The sequence below is a fragment of the Sturnira hondurensis genome, unplaced genomic scaffold (assembly GCF_014824575.4).
Source record: "Sturnira hondurensis isolate 20B ecotype Veracruz unplaced genomic scaffold, ASM1482457v3 Scaffold0010448, whole genome shotgun sequence".
Taxonomy (NCBI): domain Eukaryota; kingdom Metazoa; phylum Chordata; class Mammalia; order Chiroptera; family Phyllostomidae; genus Sturnira; species Sturnira hondurensis.
The window spans coordinates 682870-709224 of record NW_028083079.1 but is presented as its reverse complement, the minus strand read 5'-3'; the positions used below and the strand labels follow the sequence as shown (position 1 = coordinate 709224).

The 26355-nt window shown below is 51.6% G+C and overlaps 1 protein-coding gene across 9 annotated transcripts in view; it reads right to left on the bottom strand.

Annotated features, from left to right (window-relative positions):
• Positions 1–26355, bottom strand: part of ZNF618 (zinc finger protein 618) — a 165237-nt gene that overhangs the window by 57581 nt on the left and 81301 nt on the right. For all 9 annotated transcript variants that reach the window (XM_037059104.1, XM_037059107.1, XM_037059105.1 and 6 more), the window contains exon 2: positions 15176–15219. In XM_037059104.1, coding sequence (XP_036914999.1) covers positions 15176–15219 — 44 coding nt within the window. The remainder of the gene's footprint in view (positions 1–15175; positions 15220–26355) is intronic.

Sequence of the window (26355 nt, the reverse complement as noted above, 5' to 3'; positions counted from 1 at the left end):
CCCCTAGTAAGGTCTGGTGCCCACCCCCCTCAAAAGAGGGTCATGTCTACCCCATCTCCCAGTAAGGAAATCCCTGGCACCGAGGTGCTGGAGTGGAGGCCGGCCGACAGCCTGGTGGGGATGCGATGTGACGACCTGAGAGGGAAAGGGCGCTGGAGTTTGAAGTCAGATCATCCCAGGGCCAAATCTCAGCACTGCCCTGCTGGAGTTGTGGGTTACCACGTCAGTGGCTTCACGCCCCCCACCCCGAGTCTCAGTCTTCACAATAGTCTACCCATACAATGGGTAGACACAGCACCTACTCGTCAGCACTGTGATGCAGATGCCAAGGCAATATTTGCCTGGGACCTAGGACAGTGGCCTCAGGGGAAATGTCCTATGGGTATCTGCTGTGTTGTAGGGGTGGGACAGGGGAGTGTGCCCAGGATGCAAGGGAAGGGGCTTACCTGGCACAGGCTCTAGTGCAGGAGCTGGGGAGGTAGACCGGTGGGAGTTCAAATTCTAACTATCATTTCCTGGTTGGTGTCGCTGAGCGAGGCCCTGACTCTCTGAGCCTGTTTCTATATCTGTGAAGCAGGGACCCCCACACCTATTCAAAAGGCCTTGTGAGGACCAACTGCAAAAATGTAAATGGAACACCCTGTCTAAATCGACTCATAGACATGATCGTGCTGGTGGAAACCATTGTACAAGAGGCTGAAAATCCCATTCCCTAGGTGAGACCACATGGGTGCTAATGGTCAGCCAGTCCTGCCCACTCTGAGGCTCATTAGGCATGAAGATGGAAGGCGGGGTCCTGTCCGACCCTCAGTGCCAGTCCGGCAAGAACATACCCCACAGGTCTGAGGGTGGGTGGGGTGCTGGGCAGGCCACTGAGGACTATCCCTGGCTTGGCCCTCACTGGCCCTGACTCTGGCTGCTCCAAGGACAGTGATTCCCAGGACCAGCAAAGGAGCCCACCACAGCGGATGTCCAACCTGCCCATGGGGAAGGGGAGAGGAAGGGAGGAGAGGGGAGGGGACAGATTAGGCCCTCGCCCAGAACACCCTCAGCCCTTTCTTCACTGCCCATGTTCTGAAGCTCAGCCTGAGTCCTCGGAGCACTCGATCACGCCACCGGAACAGACCTGGCATCCCTTCCAGCTCTCAAGGACCTCACTAGCACCGTGACATCCTGGTCAGAGGGAGGAGCTACTGAAAGTCAGAAAGGCTGGGCACCCGCATACCCCGTGACCTCGGGCAGAAGGCTCCCTTCTCTGAGCCTCGGTGTCCTTGTCCGTTCAAGGGGCAGCGTGACCCTCACCAGGGCGGGAGCAGGAGATGAGCCAGGGGGCTGGCACCTGTCATGAAACGGATGACAACTCCACCTCTAGGAAGCCTGCCCTGCTCGCTGGAGATGGAGCTGACCCCTCTCTGAACGTCCCACCTGCTTTGCACAGGGGATTCTTACACTTTACACTGGCAGCCACGTGAGCCATCCTCTCACCCCCAGGCACCAGGGCACACAACACACACTCCCTTAACGGGGACACCACGGCACCCTCACTGCGCTGGGCACACAGGCAGCTTCTCTCCCCCGGCTTCACGCTTTAGATTTACAAGCCCAAACGTCGCTTTTCTCAGATGCTGTGCATTTAATTAGGTGTCCTAATAACAGTGAAATTGCAGGAGTACTTATATCACTTTGAGTTAGTGGCGCAGCTCCTTCTAACTTCTGTAAAAAAATTTTTTTTCATATATCATTTTTAAAATAGAGCTCATTATTTTAATTATATCCATTTAAATGTACAGTGGAGCCCTTGGATATTCTCAGCACGAATCATTAGGTATATTAGGGAAAAGCACTCGGAATCTATCTACATGCTGACACTCCACAATCTATTCTATTTGTGTCTCTGTGAAACAGATTTATATATAGATAACTACAAAATAGTTGCTCAAGATATGCTATGAATTTTATATTTAACCCAAATCACACTTCAACATAAAATCTGAAGTCGGCACTAAAAGGATATTTCTCGGCAAGTACACAGTGTCTGCGGTGGCTGGCTACCACTCGTGCCAGAATGCTGGGACAGAAGCCAGACCAAGTGGGTCCTGGTCCAAGGAATTCCCTAAAAGCTCCCACCTTCCACTAACGCCGTGGTTCGCAAACTGTGTCCCTTAAAGGCCTAGGGGCCCCACAGCAGTGGCCCCCAAACACCCAGGAGGCCTGAATGAGGAGGGCGGTACTGCGTAGGGCTCCAAGACCCCTATTCTCTCTTTGATATGCACGGCTTGGCCTAATACATACATATTTGGGCTTTCTCCCTATAGTGGAGTATATGGTGCTCTCCCCAATACATGCCCACGTCCTAGTTCCTAGAACCTGTGAGTGAGACCTTATTTGGAAAAAAGGCTCTTTGCAGATACAATTAATTTAAAGATTTTGAGATGAGATCATTCTGGATTATCTGGGAGGGGCCTTATGCAAGGACAAGTCCTTGTAACAGACACACGAGAGACTGGACAGACAGAAGAGGGGACGGCACAGGGAAGGAGGCGGCGGCAGCATGACCACAGAAAGCTCTCAGAGTGATGCGGCAGGAAGTCGCCGAGTGCTGCAGCCCCCAGAAGCTGGAGAGGCAGAGATGATTCTCCCCGAGGCCTCGAGAAGTGCGACTCTGCCAACACCTTCATGTTGAACTTCTGGCCTCCAGAACTGTGAAAGAGCGAACTCCTATTGCTTTAAGCCACCGGTTTGTAGTAATCTGTTACAGCAGCAACAGAAAACTAATACACTCCATAAGACCAAATCTGAAGAAATAGCTCCAACGTGGTTAAGTTTGCAAACACTGCCTTCTACTACCCTCAGCTTTCTTTTGCTTCATTCTCACTCGTCCCTGTTACTGCATCTGGCCAGTCCAATGTGCCACAGAGCCTGCCTGGGGAGCTTTCAGAAACAAATCCCTTCCTCTGGGTGTTACCAGATGGTTCTCCAAGTGCTTAGATCCACCCCATCACATCGGGCACTCACAAGAGCCTTGTGGCCCAGGGTGGGAAACCGAAGCACAGAACAGCCCCCTTCACATCTGCATCTTGCTTGTGCACCAGGCATGGTACACAGCAGGTGCTCAGTCAACACAGTGAGTGAATGGCACACCTGAGGTCACACAAATTCCAGTGATGAGCTTTTGAGTGTGGTCTGGAAACAATTCTTCTGACTCCCATCCTGGAGCGGGTCCTGCCTGAGGCAATGCAACTAAGGAACAAATCGGTGGATCTGAGGCCCAAGAACTAATGCCATTTCTGGCCATGTTGGAAGAAGAGTCCCAGGTGGTACCAGCTGCTCAGGAATCAGACAACTTTGTTTCTAGGCACGATTTCTACATCATTCCACCAAAAGGGCTAATGCTTGACATTCTGTCAAGTACCACCAAGTCGTGGTAGCTGTGAAAAGTCCTCGGCATGCCGCGCTGTGGTTCTTTGCCTGCCTGACTCGGTTTTCTCATCTGTGTGAGTGAGCTAGACTCTGGTGTCTAAGGCCCTGGTCAAGGTCAGACCTCTACCCAGAAGAGTGCGCCTATCTCCTTGCACAGGGTGGGGATCAGTGTATCTATCTGCACCCCAAAGTCAGCCTGAGGACCCCTCCACTCCCTCCAATGGCTACTGCATATTTACTCCGGTACTTCAGCCACCTGAAATAACTTAGGGGGGAAAAATCTCTAATCACACTGTGTAAATAATGACTCGGTTAACTCCCACTAGAATACAACTTCATTAAAGACTCCACTCATTAGGAATGAGGGTTAACTGGCCTCAAGCTGTGCCTAAGCACATTCTCCGTGAACACACGGATGCATGGGGTGTTGAATGAATTAACGCACATGCAGCCATGACTTCAGGGGCCGTACTTACCCTGCTGCAGGGGCTGTCCACCAGCCCAGTCCTCCAACCCAGCCCATCTGCACACCGACCAATGAGTTGAGTGCAAATAATTATCTACTTGTAGATGTTGGCAGCCCCACCCTCCTCGGCAATGCTTCCTAAGCCCTGTGAGGCATTTTCTCCTTCATTCCACCAGTGCTGTTCTTCCCAAGGCCTCCCGTGACCTCCACGCTCCTCACTCCTACAGTCCCTTCTCGGTCCTCACTGAACCCCTCCTTGGACGAGTCCCCCTCTCTCCTCCATCCAACTCTTTCCCCACTTTGCTCATGGATGGGCCTCTCATCTTCTGGCCCCTTCTCTGTCATCTGCTGATTAGTCTTTACCAGACCAACCCCTAGACACTGACATGCTCCAAGGATCAGCACTAGAACTTCTGCTATTTTTATCTACCCCCACTCCCTAAGTCAGGGGTGTCAGACTCACTTTCGCCGGGGCCACATCAGACTCTCGGTTGCCTTCAAAGGGCCGAATGTAATTTTAGGACTGTGTCAATGTAACTATTCCTTAACAGTTAAGCAAGAGCTCGGCACCACTGCCGGATAAAACAAGGTGGAGGGCCGGATTCGGCCCGTGGGCCTTGTGTTTGCCCCCTGTGCCCTAAGTCATCGCCTCCAGACTCCTGCTTTTGAATATTAACTATATGAAGATGAACTGCAAACTCCATCTCCAGGTTGCACCTGCCCCCTGGACTCCAGACCTGCATCACCAGCTGCCTGCCTGACTGTCCCCTGGGATGCCCACCCACACGTAACAGGTCCAAACAGAGCCGCTGCCGTGCCCTCCCCCGCAAATCAGGAAATGGTTCTTCTGACTCCCACCCCACGGCTCTCCCCACTAGCCCGAGTCTAAGACGCTGCCAGCAAGTAACTGTAGTCTTCACTGTTTCCTTCACTGACAATTCTATCCCTCCAGGTCCTCAAGCCCAGACCCTGGAATCATCCTGGTCTTGAATCTACCAGTGAATCCTGTAAAAACTCCACCTTCAAAGTATTTCCAGAATCTAAATCTTCCTTAGCACCCACCAATGGCCACCACTGTCGTCCAGCTGCCTTCTCTCCTCTCGTCTTGTAACAACCTCACGGGCAGTCTCCCTGCTCCTACCCCCGCCCAGCACCCCCAAACTGGTATTTTCCACAGCAGCCTTGGCAATGCTATGAAAATAAGCCAGACTCAGTCACTCTTCGGCTCAACATCCATTATGGTCCTGCACCTCACCCGGTGTAACAGCCACGGTCCACACCTGACCCTCGGGGCTCTCTGTGACATGCCCCATGTGCCCAGGACCTCATTTGCTAGCATCCCCCCTTCTCTTGTTCCCCCTCACTGGCCACCCAGGTCTGTGAGCTGGTCCCTGAGCACACAGTCAAGCTCCTGCCTTGGACTTCTGCACTCGCTCTTTCCTCTGCCTGGACTCTTCTCCCCCTCCCCCAATGCCTCCAAGGCTGGAGCCCACCATTCCTTCAGGGCTTTACTCGAACATCCCAGTGTCAGTGGAGGAGTCCTGGCTGCCTGACCCAGGGCCCCCGATACTCCCTAGCCCTTCCCTGCTGCATGCGTCCTGCTCAGTACTGGCCGATCCTCCATTTATCTTCCATACTTATTACCTCTCATCCTCTTCACTGTCCGTCACCCCAACTAGAACACGAGCTACAAGAGGACAGGGACTTTATCTCGTCAGTTCACTGTCACATTTCAGCACCCACAGCAGCACCTGGCACGTGGGAGGTGATCAGTGAGCACTGGTTCATTCGTTTAAGGATCTAAGTCACGTGATCCAGAAGGGCCAATGCCAGTGCAGCCTCCGAGGTGCCGCCCTCCAAAACCACCCGCCAGAGAACTGTCCGGGGTTTCACAGCTTCAACTGATACTCAGAACTGAAGACAGCATGTCCCACCCATCTTCCCTGGGTGCGACTTGGGTTGGAGATGCTTCCCAGGAGCCAACTGAGGAAGTGACGCTTATTCCTGAAGTGTCAAAGTCACGTATTTCCATTCTAGTGGAAGCCTTCTCAATTGTAACACACTCTTCCCACTTCCTGCAATGCTGAAATACAGTAGCCGGCTAACAACGCCAATATCAGCTCCTTCCCCCTCCAGGTTTACTGAGATGTCGTTGACATATAACGCATGTGACTGTAAGGTGTACCATGCCGTGACTGGATACTGCAAAGTGACACTAACTCTCGAGGGTCACCCTTCTGTCATTGGCTAGCAGGCTTGGGTTCTCGGGGCATGGGGGGCGGAGCTGAGGTCTTAGGGGGCCTGCAGTCTCACACCAGTGGTTCCAGGAATGCCCCCTCCACTTCTAACAGGCTTCTGCCCCCATCCCCCGGCATCTGCCCACTCATCCTGCAAGATTCTGGGAGACCCCCAGAGGCCAGGAATCCACCCCCTGCTTTTTGTACCCCTGTGCCTGGCCCCTGGCTGACGTCAGCTAATGCCCGATGAATGATGCACACAGAAAGCGACCCACGGTGACAGGTGCTGCCGGTGATGACACAGAGGATGCAAATAAGGACGAGAGCGACTCAGGCCTGCTGAATGGCTCTGCGGTCCCAGGCATGGGGCTTCACATGTTCCCCCGCTGTCTCACCGTCCTCCACGACGCCTGACACGGCCGGTAGTTTTGTTTACAGATAAGAAATCCTGGGGTCGGAAAAGCAGAGTGCGCTTTCCCTGCTCACACAGCCCTCTAGGCACAAAAGCAGGATTCAGCCAGGTCCGCCCAGCTCCGACTCTCGAGCTTGTGATCGTGTGGATGATTTTTGTTTTCTCTTCTCAAGGGGAGAGAAAATAACAACAACCACTTGTCGGATGAATGAACAAATAAGTGACCAAATGACCAGAAGCTCCAAGAGACAGGGAACAATTTCCCTTGCCTCCCACGGTAACCTCCGTACCCTGACAGGACGGGGCATGTGCTGGAGGCTTAAACCGAGGGCCTCCATCTCCGCCACCGAGAAGAGCGCTTGGCTCCGCCTTCCCCGCCGACCTCCAGCTCTCCTTGACGTGCTGGAACATGGCTGCCATGCCTGCACACGTCCTTCAGATAGAAAGAGGCTCCTGCTTTTAGCTGCAAGGACAGAAAGCGTAGCAGAGAAAAAGGGCAAAGCGTCCACTGGCCTGGAAGGACCCAAAGAGGGACCCTAGGACAAAACCCTCATTTCCACAAACCCCAGTGAGGAGGCCTGCATCTGTATTTACTATTCCGCCCGTGTTTCGAATCTTCGTGCCGCCACCCGGCCCTTAATAACCCTCGGAATTATCCGCACTCCCATTACTGTCATGTATCACTGATATATTTTAATAAATAGTCAAGTAGAAAAGATTAGATTAATAGATTAAAACTATTAACCTATTAAACAACTCTTAACAGTCTAGAAATTCAAAATAACCTACAACGCATAAATTTACCATTAGTTTGAGAAAATTCCTAGGCACTCAATTGTCTTCAGTGTATGGTGTCAGTCAGCCACAGCGCTGGGTAATGCTGCAGTTCAGCAAGACAGCATGAAGATTTAAATATTAAGAGTTAATTCCCTGGTTAATATAAGCCTAAAATAGAGAAAAGCAGGAGTTATGAGCAATGCTGTCAAGCCACCCACTCTGATGTTTAGCAGGTGGGGGGCCCTCTGGGGAAAGCTGGAAATTTCTTTTGCAGGTGTCCTGGTACCCGGAAGGCTGGCCCAGGTCACCGAGAAGAAATACTGTTAGCAGCGACTGAAATGAAAGCACAGGCCTCGTCTTCCAGTGGGTCTGGCAGTGGCACGATTCGGATCCACGAGCAAGGCACACTGTTCCCTGAAGACCCACCTCCCCGTGCTTCCCTTCACCTGACTGCCGGGATGCTGCAGACTCAGGGATTCTCGCCTAGGTAGGATCCACTCCCCGGCAGGTGGGGAAGGGGAGAGGCCACACGGGAGCACGTGCCCACTGTTCTGCATCTTCCAGGGCACCCATGGGTCCAAAGCAGACCCCAGAGGGCAGGTAACTCAATCAGTGAAGAGGGAGGCAGTCCCTACGCTGGACCTCATGCTGGATGATGGACAAGCAGAGAATAAATACAGGCCCTCTGCCACCAACGTTCTTTCCTGCGGAGGCTGGGCCTCAGCTGCCATCCCTTTCTTGGGTAACTAACTCGTCTGGCCCCTTTCTCCTGGAGTGAAAGGTCCTCCCCAACAGGACCACTTCCCCTCCAACATCCGGCCCACACCGACAAATGATGCCCAGAGCTGTCTAGCTGCCGTCCCTCTGAGGCACCTCCCCTCCATGCTCCACCCACTAGTCCATGAGGCCAGCTGTTGGCAGACTGAGGTTTGTAAGGCACAGCCAGCTCTGTTCACACACTCAAGGGCGAGGACTCAGCCCTGGTCCCTTACTGCCCACTGCCCCCTGACACACAAAGTAGACTCCTCACTACACAGTCCAGGTCCTCCCAAGGTGTTGGCACGATAAACTAGGTGCATGGATGACTGCCAAGTTCCTAACCTGCCGGCAGCGCTCTCCCCTCGGGTGTCAGCCGGGGATGAGAACACTGACTACTAGGGGTTGTATGGGAGATGAAAGCACAGAGCTGCACAGAGGTGCCCCATGTGGCACCACACACAGTAGGGCTTCGTAAATGTGAGGGCTTTTTTTCTCTCTCATCTCTTCCAAGCACTTGCCAGACAAAATACAAAAAGTCTGGTAAAACGATGGAAAAGATGAGCTCTTGGGCGACGATGCAGCCCTCACAGATGGTGGAAAAGGGGTTTTTAGGCCTAATTGAGACAAAAGAAGTGGAGGGCATGCACCCGCTCCCTGCAGCAGAGATGAAGGGGAGAGCTGAGGACACACACCACAGCCAAGTTCACTGCAGGAGGGCAAGGCGGGAGTGATCCGGCTGGGTTTGGAGTATCCTGACGTTCTTAACCATCGTCACGTGCTGCATGGAACCCGGAGGAAGCCGAAGCCAGGGCAGAGGGTTCTTCTCCTTCGTTGGCAGAGCCAGAGAGATGATGCGGTTGTGGAAATTTCCCAAGCCACTTGCTCAGACCAAGGCCTCTGTTGTTGGGGGCTTCACAAAGCAAACAGGTCGGACTGTCCTAGTAACCATTCTCAAACCCACACTTCTCAGGACAAGGCAAGGCTTCTGAGGCTTCTCAAGACGCTGAGTGCTCAGCGTCACAAGAAGTTTCTTAATTTGCTCAAGGAACGCAACCGGGAGACTCAAGCTGAGAGGTGGACTGAGCAGAGAGAGGGTCCCTAGAGACCTGTCACTCCGCAGGATCACCCCAAGCTCAAGGGCCTCAGTGCCACTTGGCAAAAACGATGCACCGATTTTGATGGTTTAAGTTTGCATTTCTGTGGCTGTCTCCACAGGGCAGACCCAAGGATGTGTGAATTTTCAAGAATCTTCCCTATTTGCAGAGTGTAGCTTTGACAGTAACTAATAAAGCAGAAAGTGAACCCTGCCCACCAAAAAAGCAATTGAACTCCATTTCCCTCTTTGGAATCGAACTTTCAGAGTTGCCTGCAATTTATGATTTCTGCGGTCTAATGTTGTCCCAGAGTATACACATCTCTGGAAATCAAGTAAGTTCCAACAACAAGCACATAAACCTAGAGTCAACATGGAAGACACACCCTGACTATAAAATACACCCTGAGCTCTCACGCAATTCATTTTGCTAACACCACACTGGCCACCGACTCGCATTGGGCCCACTGGTACTATGACTTTTTATGCAAATGTAGTTAATTTGTTTAGGGCTACTTTCATTTCATTGCTGAACCCCAAAGTGCTAAACCATAAGAATATATTATTCAAAAAATAATGATGCAGCCACAGACATGTGGTCATTAAATTCCATGGTCCACCAGTAAAAAGTCTTGGCTTCCATAAGACTCAACCAGGCCCACAGCCATTTGACTACTGGGGCGATGCTGGACAAGCCTACTCCTCAGTCCCCTCTGATGAAGAGGGATGCCCACCGCTGCCTGGGGACCAAATGCGATACGGACAAGCCGCATCGTACAGTAGGTGGATTGTGGTAGCCCCTCAACAAATCTGGGCTCCAGCTCCGCCTTTACCCCTACCTCCTGCCCCCTCTCCAACGTCTAGTCTCTGCAAGAAATCAATTGCCAGCCCACTGTTACCTCTCCCTCGGAATGGAATCCAGCACGGTGGGGATGAGGCTCTGAACCCAGGCAGCCTGGGCTGCAACACTGCACTAAGCTGCTTGGCCCTTCGTGGGGCTGGGCAGAGGCCGAGGAAGAGAGATGCCCAGCAGGGCAGGCATGGAGCAGGCACGGGGAGCCACAGGCTGCTCCACGCTATCCCAAGACCAAGCAGGAGGCCGTGTGCTTGGGAGGCAGGACACATACAATGCTTTGTGAAACTGGATTCCTTGGGCCTGGAAAAAAATAACCTTGTAGACATACACTTCCAAGTCTAGCTTCTAAGATCCTTGCCTATCCTGAGCCCTTGGTCACATGTCTTATAACGTCTTTACCCCTGCCGTTTATTCTTCCTCTGAGCCAGAATGATCCTCTTAAAACCAAATTCATGCCCTGGCTGGTGTAGCTCTGGATTGAGCGTGGGCCTGCGAACAAGAGGATTGCAGTTCGATTCCCAGTCAGGGCACATGCCTGGGGTGCAGGCCAGTTCCCAGCAGGGGAGGCATGAGGGGCAACCATACATTGATGTTTCTCTCCCTCTCTCCTTCCCTTCCCCTCTAAAGATAAAAACAAACAAACAAACAAAAAACAAAACAAATTCATGCCACCCTCTCAAAATCCCCAGTGGTTCCTCACCTCACATAGGATCAAGGCCAAAGTCCTGACAACAGCCTCTGAGGCCCTGCACAGCCACATCTGTCTCCTTGCTGTTGCCTCAACATGACGGACACTTTCCTGCCCCAGGGCCTTTGCACCTATTGCTCTGCCTGGAATGCACTTCCCCCGTGAATGCTTGGCTCAGTCCCTCATCTCTGTCAGATTCTTGTTCAAATGTCACCTTCCTGGTGATACACTATTCCCTCTGGCTTGCCAATCCTCCTCCTCCCTGCTTTTCCCCAGAGCACTTTCTACCACATGACAGACCACATGTTTTACGTATGTACCATGTGCCCGCCACTCCCACCAGAACATCAGCTTCACAGGCCAGTGATTCCGTCTGCTTTGTTCACTGCTGCATTTCCAGCACTAGGTCAGACTCTGGCACTTAGCAGGTGCTTAGTTAAGTATTTGTGGAATGAATGACCAAGACTGGGTTTTCATCTTCCTCCCACCCCGACAATCTCCCTGTCTACTCTGTCCTGACCACCTGTTAGGCAATTGGTACACACAGCCAGCAAATAAGTCGCTTAACCTCTTCTATGCCTGGTTTCCTTATCTTCAAATGAGAGCGCCAGACTAGATTATCTCTAGGGACCTTCCACTCTGAAAAGCTTCAACTTACAAAAAAAAAAAAGGCATAATTCTTCATTACAGCAGGCCCATAGTTGCATTTACCTGATTATAAAAACTTCTTAGAATTTTCCAGTCAAGGCCCCCGCAGCCTCCACACCCCTGAGAATAAATGTGACGTCTGGCTGGAGTTTGGCTCCGCAATGTGTGACCTGCTCACCAGGTCAGCACTAACCTCAAGTGCTGGGATCGCTGGTCTTGTAAAATCGGCCCAGGCTGGGTTACAGGGAAGTAAACCAAACCACATTCAGGTGTCCCTTAGGATCAGGAACACCACCTCCCCTTGTCCCCCTCCATTTAACACTAATTCCTTAGCAGCCAGAGCTAAGGAATTAGTTGGTTTTGGGGGTTAGCCAGAACCCTTCTGGAGAAGTAACAAAATTAGGCTTTCTGGGCCAAAAAGTAGGTGCTGGGACGTAAGCAGAGTCCGGTGTATAACAGCCTGGGTGGTGGTACAACTGGGACTGACAGTGGAAGCCCACGTCAGGGGGTCGCGGGGCCTTCAAGGTCATGCCTGACCAGGGCCAGCTAGCCTCCCTCTGACTTCAGGAAGCCTCAGGCCTTTGTCTCCCCGTCTGAAAGAGGGGCTAAGTGAGTCTAACGCTCCACAAAGTAGGTCTACAGGTCTAAACCCCACCTGGCCGATCTGACCCAAGGCCAGGGTCGGATTCACCAGCATCAGCTAAGGCCTATGTTGACATTCTTTTGATGTTTAATACATAAGTCACTTCTGAGTGAATGCTGGGTCACTATATAACATTACTGCTTTGCTCTTTCAAAGGTAGTCTATTAGCTTTAATGACAGAATCAATATAAACTCACTTGATAGCTCCTTTGGAGTCCCTGCCTTCTTGACAAGCCTCCAGCCTCTGGCACAGCCCTTGGCCCCTAACAATCTCTGCTGCCACCTGTTAACTGATCACATCATACCAAGAAGTGAAGGGCGTGGCGGCTAAGCCTGTGCATCGGAGGAGTCAGACCTAGGGAACGTCCTGGCTGTGCGGCGCGCTTCCCACCAGGCAGCCTGAGCCACAAACTCCTCCATGCTTCGGCTTCCTCATCCGTGAAGTGAGAATAACAAGAGTACCTCCCTCTCATGGCTGTTATAAAGATTACATAAATTAATAGTAAGTTATTTCACGTTAGTCCCTTAAACCAGAGCCTGACATGTGAGTGCTGACTGCATGGCAGTCATTATTATTAGAAATTTCTTCAAATTACGCACGATCCTAAGGTTTGGACTAGGGCTCCATAACTGAGTACATCCAAGCCTAGGCCAGTCAGGGGGAGCCAGGAGACAGCACGCATGCCACCCGCCTACTCCCCTGCCTGGGACAAGCATCTCTCATCTATGTCAGCACTCCTCTCCCTTCCCCCACCCTGAAGCTGAGCGCTGCAAAGACTAGAGACAGAGCTTAGGGCCGCTGCTGTGACTATAGAGAAACCTACCTGCCTGCTGTCCTCTGATCAACAGGCAGATATGCTGGTGGGGAACAGGTTCATGCATGAAGGCAAGGACCACGTCTGCCTGAGTCATCAGAAACAGATGGAGCTTCGTCTGTTCACTGCGGTAGACCCAGCACTTTGGACAGTGCCCACCCCACAGCAGACACTCAAATGTCCACTGAATGAATAGACCGGCCTCGAATCCATCTGAGTCCACAGCACACAGCACTGGGCCTAACTTAGCAGGGGCTTGATGAATGTGGGAGGGTGGCGGGAGAGGCCTGCGAGACCCTCACCTGAGCCCACTATTTCTGAGTGGAGAAAGCACCCGGCTTTGGCAGGTTCAAGGCATGACACAGCTACTTACTACTCATCAAGCGACCCTGAGCAGGGCCTTTCCTTCCTACAGGTTCAACAACAGGGAGGGGCCAGCCAAAGCCCCAGGCCCTTTCTAGCCCTGACTTTCCAGGAAGCAATTCCAGGCACCTCTCATCTCAAGACTCCCACTGCCCCACAGGCCACAGCTGCCTACACTGTCCTCAGGCAAAATCCTCTTCGAGGGGCAAAGGAGGAAAACACAGGCGCTGGGCAGCTGCTGGTCATGACACAGGTCAGCACCTGTGTTCACAGGCCCAAGCCTGGCACCCACTGCTCTATTCCAGCCCACACCCCCACATCTTCCCCCACCTCATCCAAAACACCCAGCACACCCTCACTCGCTGAGCACCTGCTCCAGGCCAGCCCCTTGCGGTGAACAAGACAGAATGACCCTTGCCCACAGAGCTGGCTCTAGAGGGAAAGAAAGTATACAAATAAGTGAAATATTTAAAGAGCGTAAATAGGCCACGGGCCCTCGAAGAAGGAGGTCAGGGGAGGCTTCTCTGGGGAAGGGGGACGGAATCGAGACCTGAGGGATGAAAGGACCCTAATTATGGAAAGATCAGAGGGAAGAGCACTCCAGGCAAAGGAACAGCAGCTGCAAGGGCTCTTAAGGCCAGGGGCTGGCAAACCGTGGCTGTCTGTGTGGTTCCACATTATCTGCAGCACCTTCTGCGTTCTGTGAGCCAGGTTGAGAAGCTGCCACAGAGACCAGGGCCTACTACCTGACCTTTTACGGGTCTACTTGGCTGACCCGGGGTTGGGTATTAGAGAAACAGAGAGAAGGTCAGGAAGCCAACAGACCAAGCGAAGGGGAGACTGACTCTGGGGAGGTGGGGGCTGGGTTGGGCCACAGTGACCTGCAGCCTGTGTCACGGCCTCCACTCCACCCTGTGAACAGCTGCCAGGGTGATCTCCCTGAAACACATGTTACTCTTCTACAGCTCCCAGGTTTTCCCAGGCCTGTCCCAAGGACACTGGGTATATGGGGTAAACCTTCATAAAAGGGTTCCATGGTTACATAAGTTTGAGAAGCTTGGCATTCTCACCTCTCTCGGGTGTTTTCATGTACACACATTAGCACAAGAAAGGCTCTGGAAAGTTCCACAGGGAAGAAATCGGCTGAGTTTGCTTAGTCCACTGTCCTTCAAACTTACTTGGCCACAGAACCCCCTTTTTCCACAAAAATCTGTTAACTTTTTTAAAAAAATAGTATTCCATGGGCTGAAGGGCAATCTCCTTTGCTTGACCCCAACTGCAGCAGGGTGTAATCCTAGAGGCTGCACCAGATGATGTGTGTGGCCCAGACGGCCATCTCTCCTGTCTCTTCCTTGACTTCTCGCCTTCAACGCCCACTCAAGGGAGCAGCAGCAGCAGCAGCAGCAGCGTTTACCACCGCGAGAGACACCCGGTCCGTGGGCTCGTCCGGCATCAATTCCCGCTTTCTTTGGTAAGGAGCCCGGCTTTCAGCTGGGGGCAACCCCTCCCACCGCCTGCCGGCTCCAAGGGTGAGGATACACCCCTGGTCTGGCTCAGCACCCGGATATTCCATTCCCCAGCTTTGCAGTGACTGGTCCAGGGGAACACGCAAGCACAGGACTCAAGCCAGGCCACTGCATTCCAGACTAGGATAGGACAGGCTCCCCTGGAGCTCGTGACACCGGAGATGAGACAAAAATTCAAGCCCGGGTCTTTCTGCCCAGTCCTGTGTTTCACCCTGAAGTTCCCCCCAACTTGGGCAGGAGCAGCCAAAGGCCAGTTCGGGATTAAGCCATCCTTGGTTCCAGTCACAGGTGCCCACAGAAGGTACCAGGAGGGCTGGGAAGTGCTGCCCACAACTGCACATCCTCCAGGGAAGTAGGGAAATTTCACAGCAAAGGGGACCAGCCTGGACTGCCCATCATTTCGAATGGAAGGGAAGGACCAGAGTCAGGTGGCTGTTAGTTGTGAGGCCAGGGGCTGGGAGAGGGGGCATACCTGCTCGCCGTGCTTTTCCTTCCAGCCGCACTGGCTCCGTCAGCCTGCAAAAGAAACCCAAAACACACGCCATTAGCCAAGGGTGAAGACACAGACTCTACCCACTGCCACTGCCAGGCTGTTGCTCAGCACCAGCCTTTCCCCCCAGACACACGGGCCAGCCAGCCCCAACCCCTTGCTCCTTTCCTCCAGGCTGGAAAAATCTGCTCCCAGTGGCAATGGGGAGCCAGCACAGCCCCAACCCAAACTTGCTTGGCCCTTTAAATCCAGCTGAGCACCCACTGCCAACACAAACCCACCAACCACAGAGCCCTGGGGACTCAGTGGAAAGTAAGTAACCAGCTAAATCTGAGATTGAATTGCACCATTTTTATTTTCAGTTGGGATTTCCAATAAAACAGTAGCCACAGATTTATTCCTACCAATCAAGGGGGGAAATCCTGTTATGTTAAAATATTCTGTCCCCCTGACCCTCTGAGCAGGGGAGCCATGAGAGTGGCTGATCTTAATCTCTTTATTCAGGGCTGGGGGGTGGGGGAATAAGGCTGGTCAAATGAAATTCCCAGAAATCATCAAATTCTGGTTCAGATGGAGACACTGAGGCCTTGGACGGGGAGGGAGTGGCCTGAAGTCTCCAGGCCACTGAGACTGAACAACAGATACCTGGGGTCCCCAGGACTGAACAACAGATACCTGGGGTCCCCGACTGCCAGGCTAGTGCTGGGGGGTCCTCAGTGTGGAGGTTGCTGACCAGGTTTCTCCACGATCCCTGGTGGGAGATGCATTCCCTAGCTTTCCTTTTTCCTTACTGTTCAAGTACACTTGTCTCCATCTTCCCCCCCACCCACAGTCCTTAGCTTTGTGAAAACATTTAAATAACAGCGATCCTAGCTCAAATAATGTGGGTTCAAAACCCTGCGGCACACATTTGTTTCCAAATTCAGAATCCTTCCGATCTCAGCAAGGCAATGTTGGCACATGTTCTGTATTCGGAAACCACCCTGGCGGGGCCTGGGGAGCCCCCGGTGTCCAAGCACACTGATATTTCTATAGAGACACGTATGCAGTCAGCCCTGTGTGGGGTAAATGAAGATGAAGACTGGCCTCATTTCCCTTTGGTCAAGTTCTGCCACTTCAACAGTTACAAAAACTCTTTTTTTCCCTCTTCTCTGCAAGTTTTTCCAATTTCAGGACTGTGCATGAAGGATTGAGGACGTAAAATAAACACAGTAGCAGCTACCTTTTGATGAGTGCTTACGGGAAGTTGCAAACTGGCAAAACCAGATGGCGGACTTGGATCCAAAGAGTAAATATATAAAAATAAAGGGATTTCACCTCCCCCCACCCCCACCCCCCGTTCAGCTTCTCTTTAAAAACCAGTTAATCCGGCAATACATAGTCCCACATCCCCACAGTCTGCTAGGGCTGGTGGTATACCTGGTTCTCCAGTCTCCACCCCTCCTTCCCACCTTATACCCTATCCTCCAGCCTTGTCCCTGTGGGCACCCGGACTCGCTCTCTCGGAGAACTTCCCAGCAGGTGCTAGTGTAGAACATTAAATGCCTCTTATGAAATCCTCTCAGTAGGTCCCCCAACACATCTCATTTTACAGGTGAGGCACAGAGGGTCTGCAAGTCATTCATCCAACACCCCACAGCTATAAGCCCAGGCCTGGGCCACTCCAGTGCCCATGGCCCACTCAGCTCGGTGATGTTTTATCTCCTGCCAAGATGCAGGAGGGCCAATCGGGCAATGGAGTGAGCTCGCCCCACCCCTGTTGCCCAGACAAGGAAAGTGGAAAGGGGAAGGACAAGTAGGCAGGCGGAAATGCGAGGCCTGGGTGGGAGAAATTAATGGCATGCCGGTGTATTATTTCAGTAGGAGAAACAAAGCAGAACATGGTTTGCATATCATTTCACTACGCGCAAAAGAACAGGATCAATTACAGCCTCTCCCTGACACTTGCATCCCTCAAAACTTGTCTGGATAGCGAGCAGGAAGACGGCGTTCGCCTGTCCGCACGGTAAGAGGCCCAAGGGGTGGGGGGTGGAAATTCTGCCCCAGAGAGCCTAAAAATCCCGTAAAATCCCAGCCTCTCACTTTCCAGACTCAACTCTGTGCACCTATCCCTAGTATTTCATACGTCACTGTAACGTAGTCTTTTTTGTCCTCCTCCGTCCTTCATAACCGCACACAGAGCTGACCGGTTCAAGGATAGCGGTTGTGTGACTGGGTTGGGGAGGAGATTCTCAGTTTTGGGTGCATCTGATCACCCCCAGTTACATTTCCCTTTTATGATGCTTAGGATACTTGAGCTTTGTCTCCCTGCTAGCAACACTCATTTGTTTTCCACACATTTTTATAAAATAAAGACAAAATGCTGAACATGTTCAAAGAGTCGTCCAAACAAGTCCCTTGGCAGAGACTAAGGCCCAGCACAGGCACAGTGGAACCTCGGAGGAGCAGCGCTGAGAGATGCCCGTCTCGCCTGGGGCGGAGGAGGGGGTGTGAAACATCCGTTTAGGAGCTGACGGAGATGAGCACTAGAGGGGATGTCAAAGGCAGCATGCGTCGACGTCACAGCACCTGGGCCTGGCTGGGTCTAAACCCACGGCAATGATAGGGAAGTACCACTCGGGCCCTCCCAGCCCCAGCAGAGGCCCACGGGGCTGGAGGCGCCTACTCTCAGTTGTAGAGATCCCTAAGGGGCCAGGCCAGCGCCGTGGGTGTCCTCACCAATCAACAGATCACAGCGGTTGACCACCACTGTCCGAATTCAGTTCGGCCGCTGACACAGCCATTTTCCTAGGCCCTAAGCAATTTCACGTGATCCAACCTGAACCACAGGTTCAGGTTCACCTTTACCCAGTGGAATCCGACTTGCTCTCGATTTGAACTGAAGTGTAAGAGCACAGGGTTTAGAGTTGGGGGTCTGCATTGGAGCCCTGGTTCTGCCACTCTCTAGCTGTACGTTCCAAGGCAAGTCACTTGTACTCGCCATGCACACACTCAGTCTCCTCATCTGCAAAATGGCAACAGCAATCCCAGGCCCTACCTTGTGGGGCTGGCATGAGACTTAAACAAGATAACTTAAATACAGTAGTGCATGTCAAAGTACTTCACATGGGCACAGCTGTAATAATAATCAATATGAACAACCCTAGATACAGCTACAAAAGCCATCATTTATTGGCTCCACGAAACTCAAGGACAGAAAGACCGACCGAGTGACTTGGATAAGACTGTGCAGGGGGTGAGCAAGCAGCAGGGCTGGGCGCGACAGCACCAGGGCTCTTCCCTGCCTGTCTCCGGCCTGATCTGAACCCCGTGCTGCAAGTCAGCACCTTACGCGTGCCCATCAGACCCTCCCTCACTCCTGAGATCTTGTCCCAAGGGCCGGCAACTATGACATTGAATACAGCAATGCAGGCAAAGTACTAAGCACAGGCCAGGTACGTATAGTAATCGCTTAAGTAATGGAAACTCTCCAGCTGCTGGGCCGTGTGCTCCTAGAAGACATGCAGCTTCCTGGCCGGGTTCTGCCTGGGTCTCTCTTTAAGCCTTGGGCAAACTCTTTCCTTTCTCTGGACCTGCACTTCTGCATAGGTAAAAGCAGGGTCAGGAGCATGAGAGTTTAATCAGATCCTCTCCACCTTCCACTTCCATCTCTGTCCTTCTACATGGAGTTGGCGCAAACCCCTCTATGGCAAATGAAACGTGCTGGGGGACAGTGGGCCACAAGAGACCCTCCTGCTCACTCTCACAGAGGTGGGAGTGAAGGTTTCCAAGCCCCCAGCTCACCCTCAAAATACCCTCCCCCTTTCCTGGCCCCCTCCATTCTCCACACACCAGCTTCTCCATAGGACCCGGGCAAGGCTATTTTTGGTTTCATTGGGCCCTCCTCTTCCCTCCCCAATGAATGTTAAGTTGTTCTTTTCCATTCTCTTATTAAGGATTTTCTTGGAAAGAAAATATTATTTCAAACCCAGAAATTTTATTTCTAAATTTGTGCAAATGTAAGTTGTAATACATTAGCTGCGTTTCACATTTTGTGCAAATGGCAGAAACAGGCAATTCGTGTGCTACGGGATGGGGGCTGGCCAACGATTTCGATAAAATAAACCCTTTTTTAATTTAAATGCTAATGCACTGAATTAAAATTTAATAACTGAGGAAATTGAAAAGCCGAGCAGGAATATTGGAAATAAATCCAAGCAGAAACAGCTGAAATTAAAAATTCTAGAGAGTGGGAGGATAGCAGCTAAGCTGTCTTATATGATTACATTTTTTTTTTCAGAATGAAGCAAAAAAAAAAAAAATCCTATCTCTCGCTGGCTCTAGGGCAGTAAATCCACAGTGCTGTGATTTATTGCTCAATTTTCCTGAGGGAAAAAAGGCTTTCTTTCATGCTGAAATATTTCATAAATTTCAAGCCAGCATAAATTCTTAATTTAAAAGTTATGGAGGTCACATTTAGTGCACTGGTACGGTTCCAAAATCTTAAAGGAATAGCAGCGACCAAAAAAAAAAAAAGCAAAGAGGAGGGGTAGAATTTGCTTTTTTTTTTTCCTTTTGGTTTTAATTCACAAGTTGAAATTTCATTATTAAAGATTCTTCCTGGATGGATGAAACCCAAGCACGTGGGGAACTGGTGTGTTTGGAAATCTGCTGCAAAAGATGAAGAGATAAAGATTTAATTCAATTATAAAAAGGCATTTTTTTTCCTTAAGCCACTTGAGGAATTTCTGGTAAAAATTTCCTCCCTTCACTGCCCTGGAAGGGGTGAGGGTGGGGGAGGGTGGCCAATGTAATTGCTTCTCTTAGATCTCCAATCTTTTGTGCGCACTGATATATTCATTTGTTATACAGCTGTTCAGCGGCAGAAAGAATGCTGGGGCGCCCATAATTCTAAGCAAATCAATCAAAAATTAATGATTTGTCATGCTTGCACAATGGAGGAAAACAGCTCCTTGGGTCCTGGCTGCCTGATCTCAAAGAATGAAATGCCTTTCTTCGATAAGAGAGCCGAGCCAGAGGTTCGGGGAGGCTGAGGTGCCACTGCAAATATGGGGGCTCAGGGTCCCCCTGAGCTCTGGGGGGATGGAGAGGGCCAACGTCTTTAGAGGGGGCAGCCCCAAGATGGCGCCGCCTGGGCCAGTCAAGCCCAGGACCCGGTGCAGCACATTTCTGTGGTGGTCTAATTACGATCTTGCCTTTGCCCTCCCCCACTGAAACTCAAAAATTACTTCCTGTCTGGAGACGCCAGTGACTCCCTCCTCCCCCACCAGATTGGACTGTCCCTGTTCACTGTTCTCCAACGCTGCTAACGCACCACCACCAGCACCTCTCACCACCTCAATGGGCTGGGGACCACGTTTCCTGGGGCGCCAGTCTCCCCCAGACCGTGTGCTCTTCCAGGACAAAGCCCACAGTGCGCATGTGGCCAGGTCTCCAGCACCCAGCTCAGGGCCCGGCACAGAGCAAACAGCCAGCAAACATGGTCGAATCCGTTAGTTATTACTTCTCAGGAAATACAGATAATGAGGTTGCTTAGATGAATGAACTACATGCATTGGCAATTCCACTGGGATGAAATAGAACAACTGATCTTAAGTAATCAATCACTCCTTCATTTATTCAACAGATATTTCCTTGAAAGCCTACTATGCGTCAAGCATTGTACTCAGCTGTGGGTGGACAACTTCGCCCCCCAATGCTCACTGCTTCTGGGGCTCCTCTCTGTCCTTAGAAGAGAAGAGTGAGTGTGAACCCAGAGAGAAGGGCACTCCTCTGCATGTTCAAATGCCCCTGGAGTCTCGTTTCCTCTCTCACTATAATTCACACGAATGTTACATTTACAAGTATCAAATGCATGTTACTCCATAACACGTGTGTATTTCATACGTATATATATGCATGTTAATTCGAATATATAAATTGTTCTAAATTACCAGCTGATCCAAATGACCCTGCAGGGAGGTGGCTCAGTCCCAGCAGGGAGTGAAACCACATCGCCTGACCTGGCAGCCTGAAGAGGCTCCACACCTGCAAGAAGCACCTGCCTGAGGACAGGAGGATGAGTGCGTCCAAAGCAACTCAAGCATCATCTACCTATCTCTTCCCTTTCCAACAGTCAATGAATCTCCACATTTAACTTGAACTTCTTTTTCCCACTGAGGCACAAGACTCAAATCAGAAGAAAGTTCATGTGCTCATTGGATAAGTACTTACTGAGCTCCCTCTATGCACCAGATGTTGTTTTGGGCAGCTGGGATGCATCCCTGCCCTCACAGCCATTACTTTCAAGTGGGAGAGATAGAAACATTAGGTCTAATAAATTAATTAGTGAAGACATATGCATGCGAGAAACTAATGGGCACTGGAGGGGAAAACTAGAGAAAGGCAGGAGGTAATCGGAAGGCTGGGGACAAGGAAGGAGCCGTAGGTGGCAGTAAAGTGATCAGAGTAGGTGCCACTGGGTGTCTGGGAAAGGAAATGGCCGGAGCGGAGATCCACGGGTGGGAGTGGCTGAGAATGAGAAGAGGTACAGGAGGTCAGCCCTGTAGGCCACTGGCAGGTTTTGGCAAAGGGACACAATTTGACTTTCATTTTAAAAAGATCATTTCTGGCTGCTGTGTTGAGAAGAGACCATGGGCAAGGGTGGAGGTGAGGGAGGAGGTCGCTGCAGCAGCCCAGGTAGAAGATGAGGGTGGCTGGGACTGTGGTGGTAGCAGTGAGTAGGTGAGGAAGGGCCGGGCTCTGAATGTACTGGCAAATAGAACCCAGAGGACTTGCCGATGAACTGGATGTGGGGGTGGAGAGAAAGAGGCGAGAAAGAGTCTAAAAATCTTGTGCCTTAGCACCAAGAGAAAAGGAATTGCATCTCTCCAGTGCATGCAAATATTAATCACCAGCACAGCCAGCACTTTACTGATTGTCGCACTGCCCTGAACCCTCCCAATAACCTCAACAAGACACTAGAGTTTAACTAACCCCCTCTGATCAAGAATTAACCAGAGAGACTCAGTGGCTGGCCCAAGGTCACACAGCTGGCCAACTGCTTGGCTGGAGTTCACATGTATAGAAACACACCTTCATCTCCAGAACTAGAAGTCCAACCTGGCCCTAAACAATGTGGGTGAACTGCTTTTCTCTCTAACCACACGGCCCCAAATTGAGCACAGCGGTCCCCGCCCTTATCCACCAGGTGCTCCTGAAACACACCTACTAAGGGTGACTGTGCCAGCAGCAGCTTTGCAACTTAGGAAGAGGATTCCATTCCCAAGAAACTAAATGTGCTATAGAACCCCTAAGCAGACCTTGCTTCTTACATCACCATCCAGCGGTGTGTTTCTACACGTGGTGGTTGGGTTTGAATTTTGTGTATTTGCCTTCCCAAGTGAACTCAGGGACACTGACCACCCTGGGCTCCAAGCTTGAGGGGCGGTGGAAGCTGCCAGAGAAGCTCTCAGTGTAAAAGAAAAAGAACAAGGGAACTCAGATGGGTGATGCTGTTTCTCAACAGATATTTATGCAGCTCCTAACAGCTGTGTGACACTGAGCAAAGCCTCTGGAGACGGACACTAAGATGAATCAGACATGGTTCTTTAATCATTCACCCAAATAGTACCTATTAAGTGCCTACAATGTGCTAGCCAGCAGGGCAGTTACTGGGGACACAATAGCAACAACAACAGTGAGGAAGACAAGCAGTGACTGCTTCATTACTGCACACTACGCATTTATAATTACGGACTGAGCTGTGTGCTCTGAAGAGAGAAGCCTGAATGTCATCAGCACCTTTGACAACAGGACCCAATGACACTGCAGGGTCAGAAGGGCTTCCCTAAGGGGATGGATGCTAGAACAGGGTATCAAGAGCTCCCCCTCCATGGGGAGATGTAAAATCTAGACGCAAATGAAACCCACACAAGCTGGGTACCAGGGCACAAGGAGAAGGGTGCATCTTACCTTGTCTGGGGCACTGAGCCCCACAGGGCTGTGGACTTCTCTGAGGGCCTTCACCCCTGGAGGGAGGGACCAGCGCCCTGACGTGCCCAGGCTCACCAGAGAGCTCCTGCCCAGAGTCCAGGCCGGAGCCCCGAGGCTGAAAGAAGCCCCAGGGATGCCATCACCGATTGGCCAAGGTTCCAACTACCAGGGAAAGCCATGGGAAAGGAACCAAGTCTTCACTCCTCTTGGTTCCGGTGGCCTTCTGCCTCTTCCCAAGCCCTTGCTGCCTGAAGTCAAGTGTCAACAAATAAATCAGGCTTCCCAGGAACGAAACCAGTGCGGGCCCTATTTCCTAGAGTCTCCTGGTACAGGCAGGTTCTTCTCCTCTCTCTGGTGGGCAGCCACGCAGACTGGAACAGGACCTTCATGCTGACATTATTACCATCATCGCTCTTTGTCACCACCATCAACAGCCACTAATTACTGAGCACCTGAAAACCAGGCTAGGGAGGAGCATCTGTTTCATCCCCGGGCTCACTGGCCACCATAGCACACGCACCTCTGAAAGCAACTGCTGGCTGCAGGAGGGAGCCCAACATGAAAGCCACTGTCACCTTCCAAGGAAAGAGTGACAACGGTCCGGAGACAGCAGTGGAGAAGAGCCAGCTCCAGGACTGATAGCTGTTGGGAGTGACAAAGATCACCTGAGACAGAGGGTGGAAAGTACCCAGGGTGAAGCTGGTATACAGCAGTCGCCAATCAATGGCTGGTTTAAAAAGTCCATTCAATTGCTACAGCTGCAGTGTGCAGGGGGCCTGGCCTCCTCCGGGCACAGGCTGGGGCCACAGCCCTGGGCACCTGGGAGGGACAGAAGTAAAAGGCGAATCCGCCTCCACACCCGGGGAGCCCTGGCCTCGGGGAGGAGGGGCAGCGGCCTCCCCTGGGCTGCCATGTAAGACGCAGCACCCCCACCACAAGCCTTGCTCTCCTCCCAGGGCGCCCCGGATGCCACCGCAGCCGGAGCCCACGGTCCACGCCTGGACCTAAAGGTCCTGTGACTGTTCCCGGGTGTTTCATGTGTGTAGACTCTCCACGCCCAGCCAGGCTGGGTCACAAAGGGGCCTAAAGCCCCGTCAAAACACGTGAGGTTATTCCTGTGGTCAGGCTCAGCAAGGGTTTGGGTTTGGGGTTTTGTTTTTAACTTTTTATACTGAAATAATTTTACATTTATAGAAGAGTGGCAGAGAAACGACAAGGAGTTTTCTTCCACCCTGCACTCCACATGAAGGGCTTCAGGCAGGGGAGAAATGGAGTCAGAATTCCATCTGCAAAGGGGCTGCCAGAGGGGGGCAGTATGGAGTCACTGAGACCAATTAGGGGGCTGAGGCCAGGGTCCAAGGAGCGTCAGCTGAGACCTGGTCTCCCTCCCTAGGACAGGCAGCCAAAAGGCCCTCAGGCTCCAAGACTAAACCATGCAAAAGGACCTAGAAAGAAGGAATGGTGGTCACTGGGAGTCAGGAGGGTCAAACACCCTGACACCCACTATGGGCCTTCAGGCAAGTGATGTCTCACGGACCCAGTTCCCTCCTCTGAGAAATGGGGGTGATGCCAGTGCCCACCTCAGAGCCTGTTGTGAGGACCGAGTTAATCAGTCACCTGCTTAGTGCAGGGCCTTCACACCCACAGTGTCACCTCGGACTCTTAATCCAGCATAAAGGGCTCCAGGTGAGGGTGATACTGGCAATCCCGGAGTGCCCAGCATCTACTGGTCCCCTCCTATACACCAGGCCTGGGCTCGGACACTGCATGCACCATCACAACCCCCCCCCCCCGAAGTGGTAGGGACCGCCCCCAGCCCCACTGTCCATATGAGAAACTAGAGGCTTGCAGGGCGCAGGGACCAGCTGGCAAGAGGCTCAGATGCTGATTCCAAGTTCATGTTCTCAAATCTATGCTGTGCTGCCTCCGGGTCCAGCAGGGGTGACCTTGGGAAGTGATTCTCCCTGTCTCGAAGAGTGGACATGCTCCTTTGGGTGCATGAATGCTGCTCTGTTTTTGTTTTTTTTTTTAAAGAAAAATGTCTCAGTTTTTCACAGTCATAGAGCTAATCTCTCAATTTACAAAAGAGCACGTCATGTGACTGAATTCCACAAAAATTCTCTCTCCAGGTTTATGATTTTACAGAAACTCCAGGGAAAACCGCCTGGAGCGAGTTAAAACCAGATCAGTCATAAACCATGTCCTGGTACAGCCCCACCAAGCCAAGACTCAGATTACTCATTAAATACATGATAAATATTCGCCTCAGATCAGCAGGAAGTTGGGGGGGGGTGCTAAAAAAAGAAGGAAAACTTTTTTCACTTCATGGGGGGAAAACCCTATTATAAATAGGTTTATTGAGAGTTACAAGCTCCAAATTAGTGAACCCAGAACTGGGGGACAGGGTTTTTAAAAGTCACCCCCTTAGGTATTTTTTAAGTAAGGCAGTGAGGGGAAAAAACTGCTACTCAAACCTCTTCAAGGGACAAAGTGAAGGGCTCCTGTGACCTGGCCAAGGTGACGTCAGTGTCGGGACAGCCTCTGGGGAAGACCAGCAACCCACCCTGGCCAAGAGACCCCTTCCTCGGACTGCGGGCAGAGGCCACCTCTGGCCCTCCATCTATCCTTCTGTCCAAGCAGGCTGCTAGACTGACGGCCCCTCAGAAACCTTCCACCTGGGACATGTGGAGTCGGGGCAGACCTGAGTTCAAGTTCTGTCTGGGCCACTCGAAGCTCGGAGGCTTGGCTCAAGTCCAGTCACCATTCCCAGGTAAAATGAGGGAAAAGCCCACAAAAACACCGCTGTCGGGTGGATGAAAAGGCTGAAAGTCTATCACGTTCTCCGCTAGTGCTAATGACTGACGCTACAAGAGCCACAGATCTGAGTGGTATCACTATCACAATGGTGGTGGTGAGTCGAATTAACACATTAAGGAACCACCCAGATACCCTGGTCCCTCCAGCAGGATTTAGCTGGCACAGCGGGTCCCAGAGCAGAAATTGGAATGGGGCCGGCGGGGTTCAAACCCTGCCTCCACGACTGACAACTGATGTGACCTGTAACACAGGGCGCAGGGCGGCAGGGGGGAGTCACTTAAGCCTCTGACAGTTTCCTCACCTGTTGAATGGGGATAATAAGGTTACTTAAGATTAAATTAGTTAACAGATGTAAAGCTCTCAAAATAATC